The following is a 20,888-nucleotide window of genomic DNA, read 5'->3' on the forward strand; positions in this document are numbered from 1 at the left end:
GCATTAAAGGGACACTGTGTGAGATTTGTAGTTGTTTATTTCCAGAATTCATGCTGCCCACTCACTAATGTTACCTTTTTCATGAATACTTACCACCAGCATCAAATTCTAAGTATTCATTATGACTGGAAAAATTGCACTTTTCATACATGAAAAGGGGGATCTTCTCCATGGTCCGCCATTTTGAATTTCCAAAAATAGCCATTTTTAGCTGCAAAAATGACTGTACATGGACCATACTAGAAAATATTTGTTTATTACTCAGTAAACTTTCATGTAAAGATCAAATTTGGCAATATGCAGCCAAGTTTCAATGAGCAGCATAGTTGCAGTACCTTTTTTGACCATTTCCTGCACAGTGTCCCTTTAACAAGTCACATTCAGACAGTTGTCAGCTGGGACAACCTGTTTATTCTCGTCCAACCCTTTGATTGGAAAAATTGGACACTCATTGGAAAACAACTGTCTAATTGGTTGATATAATAGTTCACATTTTTCAAAAGTGCCAGTTGATTTTGCCTCAGGGAACAATGTCAAGTTTGCCAAGGCAGCTCCATCCATAAGTTTGGCATGATACCCAGGCTAAGGGAAACTAAACCCAAGTGTTTGCAAGTCATGTTAGTTCCTCCCGTATTTGTCTCTGGCCTTCAGTCGTGATGCGAGGCTCGATGTCATCAATGGGCAAAGTTTTTATCCAGCATTTTGTAAAAACCAAAAATCAGAAGTTATTAATTCATATGAGATACGATTAGTTGGAAAAAGCCTCCCAAAACTGTTCTGTGCTGCTTGATGCCTTACTGTTGGAAACCTCACTATAGGAAAGGAGAGGCACCGAGGCAAGAGTCCAGACGCTGAAGAAAATGAGGGTAGGAAGCCAATGCAGCCACTGGCTGAACACTTTGACCAACGGAAGATGTCTGACATGCAAAAGGCTATCATAACATTTTTAATGCAGTCCAAGAAAATATGATCAAGAAAACTTTGGCGTTTTACTAAAATGCATGCAATTAATCATCAAACCTTTGTATACTTTCATGAGGCATGAATAATCAAAAAACTGAACATGTGTGTATAATGAAAAATATATTGGTGAATATTAACACCATACAAACTGGATTCCGTATCACCAACACCACATTTGGACATTTGGTACAGTAGTGTTACTACACTGAAGTTTTGATGATGGGAAATGTTGTCTTTTTTGGCTTTGAACTTTTACAATAAAGAAATACAATTCATACATGGCAAGATACAATATGCATCAACAACATAGCCCTTTCCGGCTTCTACTCAACTTGCCACATCAAGTTTATCGCAAAGGCAAACATGAAAGGCAAATGCACACTATAGACTTCCAACGCAAGTGGCAAATCTACTGCAACATTTAGAAACCTGATTACACACGACACATGAAGGTTGATAACACCTGCTTGGTGGTCATCAAAATGAATGACTCATGAACGTCAACCACCACCATTGATTTCAAATTTCATAAAAAGAGAGGTGTACCATATTTACGTAAGCACTTTACGTGATCAGGGACATATTTGTCAATTGTCCGCTTACAAATTGTCTGTAAAATTGTGCAACTTTGTAAATGTGTTGTGTTTAGACACGACATAAGGTAATGAGCGAAGGCAGGTCAATATAATCGATTTGCATAATGTATGCCTTACCATTCTCTCCTTACTGAAGCATCAACTACTTTATTCAGTACCATGGGCCCCCTTTATATGGGTTTACACTCTACGCTTCACTTGGGGACCATTTTCTCCATGCTGTTAAACTTTGTATGACTCATGTAATTGAGAGATAAATGATGGTGTGAAGAAATAGATTAATTTGTTCATAAATTCACAACTTCTACATGTATGGTTACCGTATTGGTAGTTCAGGCCCTGGTAAGCCAGGGATGAGAAGTCTCATTCCGTATATTGTACCTTCCAGGCAAAGGCAATTACAAAAGCCAAGAGCAATAGGCTTTGCAGGAAATGGCAAGGCTGCTGCACACTTTCATATGAGTGATGTGAGAGATGTGGCATATGGTTCTCATATGACATTTACTTTAACATCAACATTGAAAATGGCCCAATGCAGAGAACAAGAGTGTAAACGGCAAAAAATGAAATCTTAGCAATATTTTATTTTTCTAGTTTCAAATAAAAACATCTAGTCCATTTTAATTAACGTTAAAATAACCTAATAACAAATACTTTTAAACTAGAACTTTCAGACTTTGTAGACTTTGATTTACATTTTGTTTTTTACTCGTTACAAGCCATATTTCCTTGTAGAAAGTAGAAAAATGTCTTATAATAAGTCCAAATAGTCTGCAGTTCTTTTTAATGTATTTTTTGGGGAGCTTACAAGCCTTAATTGGTGTTTTATATGACAGGACAGTGAAGCAGAGACAGGAAGCGAGTTGGGAGAGAGAGACGGGGAAGGGCTGGCAAAGGACCCGGGCCGGGCATCGAAACCGGGTCGGCCAAGTAGCAGACAAGTGCCCTACCATTAAGCCACGACAGGGCCTAGATAGTCTACAGTTCTAGCTCAAAACTAGTAGTTATAGTTTTTTTAAAAAATTTTTTTTTACTGCGATTAAGAGTAGATGCTTTTTACTTGAAATTAGAAAACTAAGCTTGCTAAGATTTCAATTTGTGCAGTGTAGCCTCTAGTGCTGTAGGCAGTGTTTGAGTCCTGCTGGCCTGGAACCTATGTTATATCATATACTCACAAATACAAGACAAAAATAACGAAATAGAGTAATAAAATAGCTGCTAACGGGATGAGGTGGCGAAGGCAAAAAAAGGCAACATTATAAGATTAGGAGAACTGTTGGAACTACAGGAGAAAGATATAACTTAATTATTTAACACAAGGTGAGTTGTAATACCTGTATGAGCTAATTTCCAGAAATGGTGCAGTATCGCATTAAAAAGGCATACTTTGAATGACTGTGATGTGACGAGTGTTGAGGCTTCTACAAGATCTCTCCTCTGGACTTGAGTGTGACAATCTCTGCGGCCAGTTTTTGGGCGTCCCTTACGTGGGGATACATGCTCATGACTTTGTCCACCTGGTAGGGGTTGAAAATGGCGTGGAGCTTCTTCCGGACGTCCTCCATCTCCGGGTCCATTCTTCCTGTGGTCTGTGGGCACGGGTAGCCTGGGGGTACCGGGGGCGCCCAGATTTGCTGTTCTGGGTAGTAGTAACCAAGCCCATGCCCATGCCCATGCCCATGTCCATGTCCGTGTCCTGGTAAAGGCATGCTGGCCGGGTGTATGGACTCTGGTAGACTGCAGGGGGTGAATGATCCTCCGGGCATCCAGGGAGGGGGCTCCGACTGATATTTCGGACGGCTCCCACCTGGGCCCAGGGGGAAGTAGCTGGGCAGGCTGGTGTGGTGCATCTGGGACGGGTGAGGAGGCTGTGGTGGGTACTGAGGGCCATTGTAGCCACAAGGCATAGAGGGGCAGGTGGGGTTGCATCCAGGCAGGCAGTAGGACTGCACTGGGTGAGGCGGTGCTGCCCTTGGATGCCCAGTGCCTGCTGCTGGTGGTGGGGCATGCAGAGCTGGGTGTGGTGGCTGTGGTGATGGTGGTGGTGGGGTTGTGTGGTGGACACAGCAGCCCAGGCATGGGTGTGTGGCCTCCACTAGGCTGGGGAAGCCGGAACGCCTGCCTTGGCCATGACCCCTGTCCTTGGGATGCTCCTGCTCCTGCTGCTGCTGCTGCTGCTGGTGACGCTGTTGATAATGCTGCTGCTGCTGCTGCTGCTGCTGGTGCTGGTGCTGATGCTGAGCATGACGATTATGATGATGATGATGATGGTCATGCTCCTTCTGCTGCTGCTGATGTTGAGGGTTCTTCTGATGGTGATGATGCTGCTGCTGGCTCTGGTGGTACTCGTAGGAGCCTAGGCCCGAGTCTTTGCTAATGAACATGGACGCCGGGTCGGTGCTGAAGGGGGACAGCAGGCTGAGCCACTCCTGGCCACTCGACTGGAGGCCGGGTGAGCCACAGCTGCTAGACGAGGAGGGACGGCTGTAGCCTGCCCCTGTCATAGCCCCTGCTGCTGCTGCCGACAAATCCCATCGCTCCTCTGCAGTCTCGCCCACCTATAAGGATGCAAAGGGTTTTACTTATCACATGCATAGAATTACTAAAAGTAAGACATACACGTACATACAAGTTAGTAATTTACTAAATGCTAAAAGCTAAACATTTCTATTTCTGGAATTTCAATGGCAAACATGGAGAATATTCACATTTTTTGTCATGTATGAATTCTAATACTTGGAATTTGATTGTGGAAGTATTTGTGAAAAAGCTAACATTGGTGAACGGGCAGCATGATTTCCAGAAAGAAACTGCTAAACATATTATGCAGTGCACCTTTAAAGTGCAGAAGTGCAACAAAAAAAGTTCACCTGGCTCTGTCCACTGGCTTCCAGCGTAAGACTGGATTGAAGTTGCTGCTCCAGAGAAGGAGAGTCACAACCAAATGCAGGGCTGGAGCTGCTGGATAGCGCGGGCCCCACCACTGGCGCCTGGCATGCCCCCTTGCCCCCCCGGCCTTTCTGGGCAGAGGCAGAGGAGGTTGAGGAGAGCTTGGCGTTGTCCCTCAGCTCATCTGCCAGTGCTCTCTGCGACTGGCTGGCCCGCTCTGGATGGTGAAACTTGCACTTCACACCGTAAGTGCATTTCTTTCCTGCACAGTAAAACAATACCAGTGATTATTTAACTTTAAGTGAAATTCACAATGTTTTTGGGTAACATGTGGTCCCCCCTCAAAAACACTGTGAACTTAACTCTTTTGTTAGTGTTAAATTTTTGTTTTAGTTAATTGTCCTCAATATTGTGTAAATTATGAAGAGCTATAGAGTTGACATTACAGTACACTGCCAACCTGAAGAACTTAACACTGACTTTTGACTACATTGTTAGAGCAGTTTGACTCTCCACAGTTTTGTAAATACTAAAACTAAGTTTACCCTGAAATACTGACTGACACCCCATTTCTTTACTGTGTGAGGAGCAACAAAATCACAGGCACAAACACTGAGAATTAAAGATTTTTTTGTCACGATCAAGATACAATTACATACAGTATTAACCCTTACTGAAAAGGAGGCAATCTTCCAATCTTGTGCAAATCACATTGAATAATTAATTTATCTTAGCTTCAGATTTACATACTGCATTGTGGGGTAGAGATACCCTTTGAACCTCTTTCCTTCTGTGCCAAAAAAAATGTAATGTATGACCGGCCGCCAAAGCACGATAGCCCGAGGGCAGTTTACATGAAGAATCTTGATAATCAGGTTGTACCAGTTTTGTACAGGGAGAACACACCCAGCGAACTAGTCTCTAGCTCTGTTGTACTGTTATGCACTTTGCATTTGAAACACAAGTTTATCTTACAGGGAAGAAACCCTACTAGAATGCCTGTTTATTAATGTCTATGAAGGAAGCCTTTATCTCAGGGATACTTCCCCATGCCGAACAAGTAGAACGTCTGTCCATGAGGTTGCAAAGTAGCCTTTATCTATGTACACCATCTAGAGATGCTTTATCAGACCATACAGGATAGGGGTGTGGTCAACTCCAGGCTGGCCATGTCAATAGTAAACCACACATCTGGGTTGGTTCTTCTGGGATTAGATCACTCGTTTTGCCAGAAAACATCAACAATCAGCGAACAAACGAGGTGGTTTTATTTTGTAGTGATTAAACTCGAAACTAATGTTGCATTGTGTGCATAGAGATGCTTTGTCATACCGTAGGGGGGGGGGAGCTGAAAACGTTGCACAGCGTGTGCTTTTCACTGACATCTATTTACACTTAGCTGCTAACTGTGTGTACACCATCTAAATATGTTTAGTCGTACTGTAGGGGCACAGGTGAAAACATGGCATAATGTGACTCTAACGGCATGTACACCATCTACAGATTATTTGCCGCATCATATGGACAGACTATGTATATATACCATCTAGAGATGCTTTGCTGTACCGCAGGGGCAGCCTGCGTATACAGCATTTAGAAATGCTTTGTCGTAGGGGCAGCCTGCGTATACAGTATACCATCTAGAGATGCTTTGCTGTACCGTAGAGGCAGCCTGCGTATACAGTATACCATCTAGAGATGCTTTGCTGTACCGTAGAGGCAGCCTGCGTATACACCATCTACAGATGCTTTGCCGTACCGGCGTAGAGGCAGCCTGCATATACCATCTAGAGATGCTTTGCTGTACCGTAGGGGCAGCCTGTGTATACAGCATTTAGAGATGCTTTGCTGTACCGTAGGGGCAGCCTGTGTATACAGCATTTAGAGATGCTTTGCCGTACCGTAGGGGCAGGACTGGCGTTTGTGCTCTGGCTGCAGAGGCTTCTTCCTCAGCAAGTTGTCCAGGTTGGGTCCATGCCGGCCGAGGGGGTCGTCAGGTGGCATAAACCTAGAAATGGGCCAGAGGTCAAAAAGGTTACCAAGGATACCACATCAAAACACATACCAAAATATGTATGCTGTCTGAATACGGCAACCAAGAACTCATTCAGAGATCGAAAAGAGTATCAATGACACGAGCCACCGCGGGCTCATTGCATTTTAGAATGTTGAAAATAAGTGAATAAAGAAGCACTCATCAGATTTGTTTTTTCTATTTTAAATTCTAGAATGATGCACATTACAGCACGAAACCAAATAGTCTCTGGCAAAGCGTTGTAGTATAACCAGTAAGAAACAATGTTATACGCGAAACAAAAAAAGTTTTGCTTCTACACAAATGTTAAGAAAATTCCATGATATTCCATGACTGCATGCAAAATGGCAACATTCCATGACTTCCCATGACTGGAAAAACTTTCATGAAATTCCATGATATTCCAGAAATTCCATGACCCGTGGGAACCCTGACCCATTGACATACCAATGGCAGTGGCTGCCACACAGGGTACCACCCAGCCACCAGGAGCAACTTGGGGTTAAGTATTTTGCTCAAGGACACATCGATGGGGTCAGGCAGAGCGGGGCTCGAACCTGCAACCTTCTGGCAGCCAAACTGCTCCTCTGCCACCTGAGCCACCACCGCCCCACAGTTTACTTGGAGAAATGTCAGGTCTGACAAGTTCAGTTGCACTGGCACGCTGGCAGCACACTTTATGTAGCAAATAGAGATGCACCGGATCCTGATTTTTAGGATTCTGCCGGATACCGGATCCTACGAAAGGGTTGAAACACATAGCCTACTCACACATGTGGGCCCTTTTTATCACGTTGGCTCAAACTATTTTGACTGAAAAGCCTCGGCTACGGGATCCTGGATCCTGGAAATGGATCCGGATCCTGTAAAAAACCCTATTATCCTGCCGGATCCGGAACCGGATCTTGGATCCTGTGCATCTCTAGTAGCAAATAAGCAGATAAGCAGGATGATTCAACAGTGTATTTTTCCACCATCAGCTTTGATCATAATGGTGGTCGGTGGTCATTGTATTGAAAACAAGTGAATCATCTCGAAGTATGACATTCACTTGCGTCACTCACTGGACACTGACATTCAGGTGTAACATTCAGACGGCATTCACATTGCCACCGACCATTGACTTGCATTGGTGGACGAGAAACGTTCTGTGAGGACCGCACAGTGGCTTTAGGCTCTTTTACATTAGAGTTCCGCGTTCTGTTCAAACACAACTAGGCTTCATAAATATTCATGAAAGTTGACGGGGGTCGACGGTGCTGTCTGGAATGCATTCACATACAACAGGGTCTAGAACTCAAGAGCTGCGACAACACCGTGTTCATGTCTTTCAAGCCATGGTGAATAGCAGGAGCGAAAGAGTCCTAATCTAAACGATTACAGTTACTCATTACTCACTTGGCAAGTGGTCTTGTGAATAGTTGGCAATTGGATATTGAGGTTGGACTGTAGATTTTTAGCCTCAATACCTGTAGCCTTCCCTCTGTCTAGCCGTAGTGGATTCGCAAACCAGGAAGCAATTAAATGAACAGAAGTCCCATCTTCGAAAGAGTAAGCTACTTTCGGGGGGATGTTTATCATAATTTTTCAACGTGCACACTCTTCATCTGTGTATGTATTTATGTATGTATGTGTTCTGTATTTACGTATGTATGCTACGGGACACCTTCATTTCCCTCTGGATTAATAAATGATACTCTACTCTACATTCCGACAGACACACCTTACAGCAACCGTCGAATGTCAGTGGTAATGTGAATGTGGAGTCAGGAGGGGCACTCACTTGTCGTTGACGAAGGAGTACATCAGGAGGCGTCCCTCGATGAACTTCTTCCACTCTGGATTCTCGCTCTGCAGGTCGCGATACGTGTCGTTGGAGACGATGACGCCGTCCAGCTCGTGGGCCAGCCTGACGATGAAGCGGTCGTCGTAGCATACCACGCGCTTGCCGGCCACGCGCCGCGACGGCGTGAACACCACGATCTTCCGCTTCTCCAGCTTGCTCAGGATGAGCTGGTCTAAAACAGGAAAACAGGAAATGGAGGTTAAAGGTACACTGTGCAGGAAATGGTCAAAGAAGGTACTGCACCTATGCTGTTCATTGAAACTGGGTTGCCTATTGCCAGGTTTACAAAGTAATAAAGTAATATTTTCTTGTATGGCCCAAGTGCAGTCATTTCTGGAAATTCAAAATGGCGGACCATGGAGAAGATCCCCCTTTTCATGCATGAAAAGTGCAATAGCAAAGTGCATAATGAATACTTAGAATTTGATGGCAGTGGTAAGTATTAATGAAAAAGGTAACATTAGTGAATGGGTAGCATGAATTCTGGAAATAAACAACTAAAAATCTTACACAGTGCACCTTTAAGGAAAGGAAATTATTCAATGTTTTCCCCTGTTAAGGTAGCAACACATTTTCCTGGGCAGGTCATTACAGGTGAGGTCAATGTTTGCCGCAGGAATTCAGTTAGCGGATAGGGTCAACGGGGTGGTGGTGATAGATAGATAAATCGAGCAACCTGCGATAGTTCTGGCAGACCACCTAGTCAATGCGCCGTTTTGCCTATTGGCTGACACCGACCCAACCTAAACAGCTCTCCACGAATCAGCTGCGCTTTGGTTAATCAGCTGCTGCTCGCAATTGGATGCTGACCTTTGGCGCGCTTTATTTTTTTGTCATTGCTTTTGATGTTTGTTTTGCACCCACTACCACCCCTGCTCCACCTGACTAATCATTGCAAACAATGTCATACTGTTGTGATTGTTGCTTGCTCTGTTCTAGGGGGTATGTTGCCTTTCCAGCTAAATGGAAGGCACTCCACCTGAGGATGCTGCTGTTCCCTGTATTGGCTTCCATGGAGCTCATGGAGAAGCGGGGGAACTTCCTTCGAACAGAGCCATACCGCCAAACACAAATAAAGCTTCCGAAATGTATCTGTTTCCCATCTCATTTTTGACGAGAGTTGCTCTGACAGAAATAGGCTCATTAGGTAATGCACGAAGCAGAGTTGAAAGCCATGTGTATATATACGCTCTTGTTCACCTGGTCGCGGGACGTGTTATAGCCTGCGAATCGCAGACATTCAGAAGACGCCTTTACTGTCCTATGCTAGCGAGTCATGGAACTCCACCCCAACACTTGGGGTGTCAACTTCCTTGGTCATTTAGAATTGCCCTAGACTCAAACAAGTTGCAAGACTTGCAAGTTTCACATTCCTGTGTGTTTGGCAATACATTGGTTCTTACTACTGGAGCCACTGTTTATTAGACACTTTAGCCATTTCTTTTTTTTCCCTGTAGCGCTCTCATCAGCTAAAACTCTACCAGTTGGATTCACTTGTGCAAAAATGTGATCTTCATAACTTGTGTTTTAGTGAATAGCCTATCATTCATACTGTATAGTGAATATAGCGAACAAGTGAACAGTAAAAAAACAGACGACGTAGAACAATGGGGGAGTGGAAAGGGAGTGGAGTGGAAAGGGAGAGACATTCCCGCCAAATTTTAAATGACAGCGTCAGAGAAATAGGTTTGCTACTGTGTGTGTGACAGCACCACTGTTTCTGCAAAAACATACATCTTCGTCATGCACAAATGCGTTGCTGACTTTTATTTTTTTGTCTCGTCTTTTCGGACAAAATTAAGAGTTGTCTGTTTCTGTCGAAATGAAGAGCTTGACAAGGCATGACTACTTTTCCCGGAGGGGCATTGGCAAGGCGGACGCCTTAGCCATAGAAAGCGGTACGGGAAACACTGGAGGTGTGTTTTTATAAGCATCAGAAATAGAAATCACAACAGGAACATGCGTTATCAGCAAGGATACAAAGCATATAGGCCATAAGCCACAGGCATACAGGCATGTATTACATGTGTAAATCATTACATACAAGGACAAAAAATCCTGGATGCCACAGTTGTCAGGTAGGCAGGAAGTTGAAGATGGCATTTTGCAGTCCTCCTCCATAGAGCAAATTGGTTTGGTAAGTATTGATATGTTAGTAATGGAATGCCAATATTTTTCACATTAAGATAAAGATAATTAATAAAGATTGCTTGACTGTCTGATGTAAACTGCTTGCTGTCCCAACAGTGGATGCCAAAAATGTGTATCACTACAGCAGAACCCTGTGTGTGTGTCTGTGGGTGTGTGTCATTGCGTTTGTGTGCATGCTTGGTCATGCCTTGAACTTTAATGTCTGTCCTTTTTATGTCAATGCTGTGTATGTCTATATCTATGATAAGAAAGCCACCTTGACTTGACTTGGCATGCATGGCTTGTGGTATGTACTGCACCACATTAAAATTGAAATTCATCTACTTTCACGTTTGCATGTGGGCATGTGGATATAACAGATGCCCACAAAACGTAATGACACAGTGCAAACGGCATTGACTTCATACCCAAGCCAAAGTGCTAAGCAACTAACACACAGTTTTGGAATGTCATACCCGTTAGAGTTAATCACATTCATCTCTAGTAGTGTTGGGTTTATGATCTCAAAATGGCCCCTGGCCCGTCTTAAGTACTTCACGCTGCTTCCGAGCTCAACTGAGTTTTTAATCAAATATGCATCAGGTACTCGTCTCCGAGCGCTTCATGACGTTGCATGCCCATGACACAAAGCAAGGTATTCATAGAGAAGCATAAAGGGATGCTTTCAACCTATCAAAATGATGTCACAACAACAAAAGGAACACCAACATACTGGAATATGACCAAGAATTCCTCTAGCCAACTGACTACCATTCTCAAACAAGAAAGAAAGAAAGAAAGAAAGAAAGAAAGAAAGAAAGAAAGAAAGAAAGAAAGAAAGAAAGAAAGAAAGACAAATAACAAATAGACTGAGGAATTGAGAAAATAGGGAATGACTCAGTTGACGTTGGAGGGAAGGAGAAAGGGAGAGATATGAGGGGGAGTGGGAGAGAGAGATAGGAGGGAGAGAGGAAGGGAGCGGGGAGGAAGAGAAAAAAATACTGCCGCAATGTAGACAAAGGGAATTCCCCCAGAGATGGCTGCTTCTACTGTATTTCCTGGTACGGTGGCTGCTCTGTCGAAGGCAACCTTTGGATTATTACGCCACAACACCTTCTTCCATCAGAGGCCACAGAGGGGAAATGGTCAAGGACTAACAATCGGCACTCAATGGAGTGTCGTGCATATTCACTGCTGCTATACTATGTGGCCTACAAGTTTTACAGTTTTTTTTACAGTGCTGTACATAGTACAACGTTGTTCTTTATTTAATGTTTCTTCTTGTACTCCTGGCACTCACTTAATCACTATACTAAGTTAAATGGCTATGAGAACGTCTACTTCTTGAAAAGGCTGCACAAATGCCAGCAAGGTAAAACAGCATGGCAGAAACGAAGATTGAAGAGCGAAGAGCACATATGATGATTAGTTGATCCCAGGGAAAGGTGCAGGACGAAGGTCAACTGTAGTTTTCAGAGTGCGGAGTCCGCACACTTAGGATCCTTTTTGTTGTGTTTTCTTTTTGTCATGGCAGGAAATGTTATCTTGCCATGAAAAAATAAAACACAACAAAAAGGATTCTAAGTGTGCGGACTCCTCACTCTGAAAACCACATATGATGATTAGCAATGAATTGGAGGCCAATACCACTTTCCACTGCTATTCTTATTGGCTAACAAACTATGATAAACATGTAGGGAGGGATATCGTCGAACAATGTGACTTGGCCAAATGACTAATGTAAAGCATCCAAAAATCAAGAGTCATGTGCTACTTAATAAGATCTGGCAAACTATCACTTATGACCATGTAGGTCAGTCAAGCCTGCCCTTCCTTTTGTTCTTATGAACAACTTTATCTTTAAGTGAGACAGAAGATATAATATTAAGAAAGAAAGTTTTTTCGATTGTAATAGAACCACATTTTCATAGTTACTTCCCGGTGTTTGCCCAGTTTTAGTTTTTGCACACATAACACGCAGGCACACGCACGCACACACACACCTGTGATAGGCACGTCGGGCCTGGGTGGCTCTTTCCTCCAAGAGGGCACGAAGACGGTGATCTTTTTATGGCCCCGCTTCAGGAAGTAGTTCACTGCCAACTCGATTCCCCGGCACGAAAACACTTCCTTGTTCCCATGACTGGGGCAGGAGAGGGGAAAACACAGACAGGCAGAGAGAGAGAGAGAGAGAGAGAGAGAGAGAGAGAGAGAGAGAGAGAGAGAGAGAGAGAGAGAGAGAGAGAGAGAGAGAGAGAGAGAGAGAGAGAGGGAGGGAGGGAGGGAGAGAGATAGAGAGAGAGAGAGACAGAGAGATTTTTTCATTAATACTCTCGTGTCTTTCAAACACTATTGGTCTCACCAACAAAATGTTTTTTAGTCAGGATATAATTACTTTGTCAGTTGTCAAAAGTGTTGCATATCAAAGAGTATGGTTCACTAGTGTTACCACGTCTGTAAATAGTGTGAAATATTGCAGTAAGATCAGCTGCATCACAATAAGACAATAAAAAGAGGCATTAACCTCCGACCCTAAGAAGGAACTCTGAAGAATCCACTGAATTCCGATTTCTATTAATTGACTCCATCAGAACTATTATAAGCAAATTTAGACACACCCATCAACACACAAAGAAACCCTAACTACAAACACATCAACACATCAAGAGGCTGTGAAAAAGGTTTCTAAAAAGTGCCAATGGCTAGGAAAGACTCTCCCTCGCTGGTTCAGTACAACATAATATACATGACACCTGTTCAACCTGGAATGCGGCACAGGCTGCCTGTTGTGGCCAGAATTTGCATACAACCAATTGTCAGTGATCCGTATCAGTGACAGCTAAAAAGACTTGCTGAAGGCCCTGAGGAGCTCATTCAGATGCTGGTCCCTACCACGCATGCATGCAGGCACACGCGCACACGCACACACGTACACAAGCACAAGCACAAGCACAAGCACACACGCACGCACGCACGCACGCACGCACGCACGCACCTCCTCAGTCAAAAGCATGAGTGGAGACAGGGACCTGAGGAGAACTGATTTGCATGGAGTTACAGGTCGTGAGGTGAGGTAATGTATAAGGTTGGGGTGTTACACGTTTGCAGACGAAACTTTTTATAGATGCATTCTCTTAGATTTAATGTTTTTTTTCCTTCGTTGTTTTTTCAGTTTTTCTTTATTTTATTCTTGTTTTTATCCTTGTCGCTTTTATCTCGTTTTTTTATCACACTGCCTTGTGCTTTTATTATCTTTTACCACATTTCTTGCGTTGCTTTTGTCTTACGCTTTGATGTTGTTGTTTTTGCATGGTTTTTACCACTGTACAGCACAATGAATTAATCTGTGTACAAAATGCGCTTTAGAAATAAAATTGTCTTGCCTTGCCTTACACACAACACACATAGTTTGGTGTTACGGTGATAAGAGAGGATGTAATATACTATAGAATGTGCATATTGTATATGTTGTGTATACAGTACCATGGTTCAACCATTTGTATGTGCTCAGCTCAGTTATGGATTGTGTGAAAATAGCAAAATATTCCTTTCATTAATCTAGTGCAGCAGCGTTAGTTCTGGGAGGCCAAGAGCTTGCCATTTCCAAATTATCTCAGGTGCTCTAGATCACCTAAGCCACTCTCCTTGCTCCTCAATGGTCAGTTTTAAATATGGCACCCTTTACAGGTCCTCTGTTTTTTTGTGGGGCCGAGCGTGCCAAGGGAAATATCCGTCTCAAGGCCAAGACTAGATTCGAGAATTTGCATATTGGAGCTGTGTCCTATTCACAGGCAAGTACGGACTGGTTTGACTTTCTTAATGTGCAGTGAGCTGGTCTGGGCTGTTTGCACAGGCACGTACACACATGTGCGCGCTCTCACATACAATCACTCTCACACACTCAGACACTCCGATGCCGTCTGAAAAGTCAAGGTCAAAGGCTTACTTGGCAGCCCAGGAATTCTAGTGATGTTATGTTCATATGTTCTTTCAGTGGAGGTACCGCGCCTTTGGACTTGGTGCCTGGTGGGTGCGTAGGTTCCAGTGGATTAACTTGAGGCAAGGGAGGGGAACTCGTTGCACACTGTAATGCTGAATGCAATAGTAAACTTTTATTGCATTCAGGAAAAACACTGATGCTGGTGCACCGATGATGGTCTGACTGTGACCGAAACCTCCGCACTCCACTTGGGTAGCACTTTTTTTGTTTTTCCTTAATGCAATAAAAGTTTACTATTGCATTCGGCATTACGGTGTGCGAGTTCTCCTTCCTTGCTTCAAGTTCATATGTTCTCACATTAGACTTAAACCTCTGCTGAATTGAAAGTATTTATTTCGTGCTATATCTAACAGGTCGCTTGTTGGAAACCCATATAGGGTACAAGTCTGCACATATTTATAGCACACATGTATACATTAGGTATATATTATACATTATTAGATATTGAGAATTAAAACTCATTTATTGGACATCACCACCAGTTCATAACATACAATTTTTCCCTACAATATCTCGAGGAGCCCTCTCCTTCACACTCTCAATACAAGAAAATCATCTGCAAACCAGATTGTTGTTACCATCTAAATGTCAATCTTTCACTATCATCAATTGTCCACCGTCCTTTGTTTGTGCACCATTTCTTTTCGAACAGTTCAAGACATTAGATACTAGATAATACACATTATTTAGAACATAATGTTCTAAATGTATATGTATATCTCTGTATCTCCTGTGCACTTTGTATTTGCTTGTGATGTTGGCTTGATTATGTCCTCTTTTGAAAGTCGCTTTGGTTATAAAGCGTCTGCCAAATGCAATGTAATGTAATGTAATAATAATGTGTACATTAGAACTTTATAATACAGCTAGTACATAATTATTAAATGGTCTTACCTCAGGCAACCTGAATGAGTGTGCTTATGCAAAGTATCATCATGCAAATTAAGGCACATTCTTTTGGTCATAATATGATTTATGGCCTTGTGAGCAATTCGTAAAAGAAACTAAAAAGAAGCAAAAAAGAAACTAAAGGTACACTGTTAAAAAGATTCTAAGTGATTTTTGCTTCATAATGAGCAATATTTCAGTCACACGCTCTCTCACACACAAACACATCCTTTCTGGAGCCCTGTGCGCGCGTGTATGTGTGTGTGTGTGTATGTGTGTGTGTGTTGTGTGTGTGTTGAGTGAATGTGTCAGAGAAAGAATGTAAATTCATGTATGAGTAAGCTTATATTAGTTTTACGTGTGTCTGTGGGTGTCTGTGAGTGAGAGAGCGAGCGAGAGAGAGAGAGAGAGAGAGAGAGAGAGAAAGAGAGATTACGGTCTACGTTTACATGAGACATTTAATTTGGAATTACCTCACCTTAATTCTGAATAAAGCTTAATTCAGCTTTGAAAATGTTGTGTGAACACATCTTAATTCAGAATGAATGGAAAGATGAAAGTAAACTCGACGGAACTATTTAATTTCGAAATTATTAATTCGGAATTAAAAAAACATCATGAAAACTTAGTGAAAGTCTTATTTATCTGTTTTAGTTCAACTGCACATTGGAGACTGGTCAAACGCAATTTCAAACTTCTGCTAACCTTTTTTGACAATAAAGTACACTTGACATGACATGACATGACTTGACACACACACACACACACACACACACACACACACACACACACACACACACACACGCACACGCACGCACACACACACACACACACACACACACACACACACACACACGCACACGCACACACACACACACACGGTCTCACCTCATGGCCACATTGCTCCCATCAATAACGATAGGCTTCAGTTCATCCTCCGACTCATCACTGTCCTCCTCCTCTTCACTCACTGGACGATGTTGTTGCTGTTGCTGCTGCTGCTGCTGGTTCTGAGGGTTCTTCACTGGACTTTTTCCACGCACAGACCCCGGCATCGACCCATCTCCACACCCAGACCCGAAGACGGACCCAATCCCAGCGGCGGATGCGGTAGCCGACCCAGCAGAGCCAGAACTTGACCCAGCTGACCTGACTCTCTCCCGGTCCCTGGCCTTCTCCCGGTCCCTCTCTGGGGTGGGGCTGTGGGAGTCTCCGGTGCCCGTTTCGGTTCTGACCAGCTCGGCCAGCACGGTGTTGGTGTCGGTGCCCATGCCCAGCCTGTCCATGGCAGTGTGGATCTGCCTGGGGGAGTAGCCCAGCTTACGGAAGAAATCCATCTGCAGCTGCAGCTCTGACATGAGGTCCTTGCTGTTGGCCAGGGGCAGCTGGGAGTTGGAGTTAGACAAGAGTAGAGTAGAGTAGAGTAGAGTAGAGTAGAGTAGAGTAGAGTAGAAAAGAGTAGAGTAGAGTAGAGTAGAGTAGAGTAGAGTAGAATAGAAAAGAGTACAGTGCAGTACAATACAGCGCAGTATATGGCAGACAAGAGGAGTAGAGAGGAGTAGAGTAGAGAAGAGTTCAGTAGAGTAGATTTCCGAAGAGTAGAGAGTACAGTACAGTATAATAAAACAGAGAAGAGTAGAGTAGAGAGTACAGTACAGTATAATAAAACAGAGAAGAGTAGAGTAGAGCCCAAGAGAGTTGAGTAGAGTACAGTAACGTAGAGTAGAGCAGAGGAGTAGAGTAAGCAGAGAAGAGTAGAGTATCTCATTAATGTCACAGAAAAGTTGTCACCCATCACATACATATCATATACGCTACAAAAGTATCATACATTTGCATGTCTACCGAAGACTGAGTTTCATGACAAGAAGTGTAGGCTATGTATGGACCAGGGCTTGACGTTAAATTTTTTTGCTCACCGGCCACTGTGGCAAGTGGTTTTCCCGAGTTGCTAGCCATTTAGCCTTTCTGCTAGCCAGAATTTTGTGGTCAATATTTTTCTTTAGAATATTCTTGCATTTAAATAAAAAACAATTGATGCAACCACTGTGATTTGTCACAGCAAAAAATAAGTAACCAGTCAAAGTGGATAGTTAGACTGAAATTGTTACAAGCCACAGACAAGTTTTACCAGCATTTAGCTGGTTGGCAGGTGCCAGTGTCAAGCCCTGGTATGGACCATGAAGTAGAAGGGGAATTCTAGGGGAAATTTAAGGGGACAGATGTCTCCCTGCGCGCGCATGCACCCACACACACACGCACGCACGCACACGCATAGGCAAACACACAAACACACACACACACACACACACACACACACACACACACACACACACACACACACACACACACACAAACACACACACACACACTGTGACACAGCAGTTTGTGTTTGCAACCTGTTGTGCATTGGAGCATAGCTTGCGAGACAAAGGCGACTGAAGTGTCCAGGCCCCCTACCTGGGTGAGCTAGTGCATATCAGGCAACACAATTTTCCATAATGCTTTCACTTAATTGCCAGTAGCCTACATAGACAGTAACAAATACAGTCTTAATTCATTTGAGTCGATTTAAGATCAGGGCAGGGGTGTAGTGGGCGCGGTACGCGGGGTACGCAGTCCACCCACTTCTTCTGAGGTGGAATTTAAAAAAAATCATTCTGTCCAAGATTGAATACAAAAAGGATAGAATAAACACACTGCTGTATTGCAGGTGATGTACCAAACAGATCAAAACGGAGAGGAAATGACAGTAGGACAGTAGGGAGGGGGGTTTGACCCAAGTTGATGGCGTCATAAATCGCGTACCCCCACTTTAATAATCCCCACTACCAGTGGTGTAGTCTACGTAGAACGTGGGTATACAGAGTATACCCACTTCTAAATTTCAGGGATTTCAGTATACCCAGTTAAAATTGATTTATCCATTGTTTTGAATAGCACAAATATATACAGTATAGGCCTACCCACTTCAAAAAAATGCTCAAATATACAGTATACCCACCACAAAAAGTAGACTACACCACTGCCCACTACAACACTGTTTAAGATCTTATATTTTGTATTTGGTCCCAGAGTAGGCCTATGTTGAGTTGAATTCGCCCTAGTGCACCATAAAATCGACTGTGATTTTGCAACCGAAATGTTTATTTTGGATAGGCCTCAGGGGCGGTTCTAAGGGGTGGCAGGGGGTGGCATTTGCCCCCCCAGAAATATGATTTGCCACCTCAATTAAGAGCCCTGATTGTGACCAATAGCCTTAATGCTTGACATCATTTCACACATAGAACTTTAGGTTGCAGGGTTTCACTTTAAGGGATTCACTGTATCACATAAGTGTGTGTGTATCGATTATATAGTGTTTATAATTTCCCCTTAGTGTAGGAGCATGCCCCCCTGAAATACACTTCGCCACCCCTTTGCCACCCCAAGAATACATGTCTGGAACCGCCCCTGATAGGCCTATGGCCCAGTGTGTACCTGAGTGGGAGTTTTGGGTGGCTGGACGTGGCTCCCGCCAAGGAGTGACTCCTGGGGCTCGTACAGTGGTGACACGATCGCTATGCCTCTCGGACGCAGCTCCGTGCCGTGGTCCATCCCTCCTGCCACAGGTCAGGACGGCAGAATTTACCTAACAAGACACGACACGCAATTTGTTTAAGCATCGATAGATTGGATAGACTTCATTGGTGCGCACAATACGATTTAGCCTATAATGCATATTGTTGCTGTTTACGATTATTAGAATAATTGTGTTGATTTTGTTATTCTATTTCATAACATATGAGGCTGAACGAGCAAGCTGAATAACAGAAATCGTCTATTCAAGAGCGATAGAACTGTCACTAGGAGTTTCGCTGGATATGGACCAAATTAGGTAGACTACTGGACCAAAAAGGTAGGCTACTGTAGGCAGCAGGCTGTTACAGAAATCACACCCTTGAGAAATGCCTAGCTATTACAATATCACTGCATGTGAACGTTCTGGTAAAAGTATTCAATGAAGGCCTAGGCTTGTTTCCACGAAAGACGTCCAGTCAACAACAGGTAGGCAACTTTATGCTTGACCACCCGTAGCCTACACCTGTTCCGCCCAAAGGTGTCAAAGGGAGGAACAGTTTACATGGAGCTGTTCCGAAAAGGTAGGCATAGGCCTACGACCTTAACACAAAATCGTCTACTCACACGTCTGCATGACATTACGTTTTAAAAAACTACCTCGCCTATGGCCTGGCATTACGCTGCGCTAATGTTCAAAAGTTGTTTCAAAGTTCTCCCCGACTGGCAACCAGTCGGAAGGCCTAAACTAACTCGTTAAATCAGAGCATGACCAAGCGAACGGCTTCGGAGTTCGGACACAGAGGTATTACCTACCTTGAACCGGGGAAATGAACCTTCTCCATGTCTTCCTTTTGTGTTACTGTAACACCTGTATTAAGGCGGTGCGCAAACGGTATGGTGCATTTCCATAACCCTAACTCCCGTCCTCCCTTGTGTTTGTGGCCTCGTGATGACGTCGCAAGATGTCACCTAAGAAAGAAGTTTAATTAAATATCTCGCAAAAGCGCAATCCAGGTCATTTTCACATTTGCAAACGGGATGTTGAATGGGGGAAAGCCTCCCAAAAGTTGTGGCTAGGCTGATGGCGAGGAAACGTTATTGCTTTCTCCACGGAGGCGGGACATCAGCGAAGCGCGAGACCTCAAGCACAAGTCGAGGACGGGAGTTAGGATAACGGCATACGCCCCATATTATTCATTTCCTTGCGGGTCCAGTGGACACAGTGAACTTCGTTTCCTGTATGACGTGTAGGCCTCTAACACCGCCCTGTTAAGAGCAAGCGCAAAACTGGAGACAGACAGCCAGACAGGCGAAATGATTTTAAATGGTGAAGGCTTTATTTGACTGATAACTTAATTTGAAGGGTAGTAGTAGAGAGTAGAATAACATGCATTTAGAAGGAAATCAAGGTGTCTTGTGCAAGGGCGTAGGTTTGACTTGAGCTTTGGTAGGGACAACTTCAACCAAAAAAAAAGCAAACAAAAAAAACATAGATTCTTTATCTAGATTAATCTGACTGGTATTATAAAATTAATCTAGGCTCATTCAATATAGGCCTATGCGCCCTACCGAAATAATGACTATGGCCTATAAGTAAGGAAAACTGTTTCTTAAACCAGGTGGCACATTAGACCAGGGCTCATATCCTTTTCCCAAAATGAACAGTGCTATACAGTAAGTGGTAGCCTACATGTTCAACACAGATAATTTTATTTAAACAGAATTGCTTCAACGACTAAGCATATCTAATGGGCCTGGACAACATCTCAATGGAGAGAGAGAGAGAGAGAGAGAGAGAGAGAGAGAGAGAGTGAGAGAGAGAGAGAGAGAGAGAGAGAGAGAGAGAGAGAGAGAGAGAGAGAGAGAGAGAGAGAGAGAGAGAGAGAGAGAGAGAATATCTGTATCTTACTTTAAAAGGGTAGCGGCTCCTTTAAAGACGTAGGCCAGGCTACTCTTGGGCTCCTTTCTGTAAAAGCAGTC

The 20,888-nt window shown here is 43.6% G+C and overlaps 1 protein-coding gene across 2 annotated transcripts; it reads right to left on the bottom strand.

Annotated features, from left to right (window-relative positions):
* Window positions 1-2,582: 2,582 nt before the first annotated feature.
* On the bottom strand, window positions 2,583-19,898 carry LOC134449250 (probable ribonuclease ZC3H12B). Of its 2 annotated transcripts, none has more exons than XM_063199092.1 (8): window positions 19,722-19,898; window positions 18,828-18,978; window positions 16,236-16,732; window positions 12,463-12,602; window positions 8,267-8,501; window positions 6,350-6,456; window positions 4,430-4,710; window positions 2,583-4,117 (listed from the first exon to the last, which is right to left on the bottom strand). In XM_063199092.1, the coding sequence occupies exons 2-8, from the start codon at window positions 18,942-18,944 to the stop codon at window positions 2,981-2,983; spliced, it is 2,514 nt and encodes an 837-aa protein (XP_063055162.1). In that variant the 5' UTR covers window positions 18,945-18,978; window positions 19,722-19,898; the 3' UTR covers window positions 2,583-2,980. The 2 variants fall into 2 exon arrangements, with proteins under 2 accessions (XP_063055162.1, XP_063055164.1); XM_063199094.1 differs by lacking the exon at window positions 19,722-19,898 and adding an exon at window positions 19,533-19,695.
* Window positions 19,899-20,888: the final 990 nt, after the last annotated feature.

The sequence above is a fragment of the Engraulis encrasicolus genome, chromosome 5 (assembly GCF_034702125.1).
Source record: "Engraulis encrasicolus isolate BLACKSEA-1 chromosome 5, IST_EnEncr_1.0, whole genome shotgun sequence".
Lineage (NCBI taxonomy): Eukaryota > Metazoa > Chordata > Actinopteri > Clupeiformes > Engraulidae > Engraulis > Engraulis encrasicolus.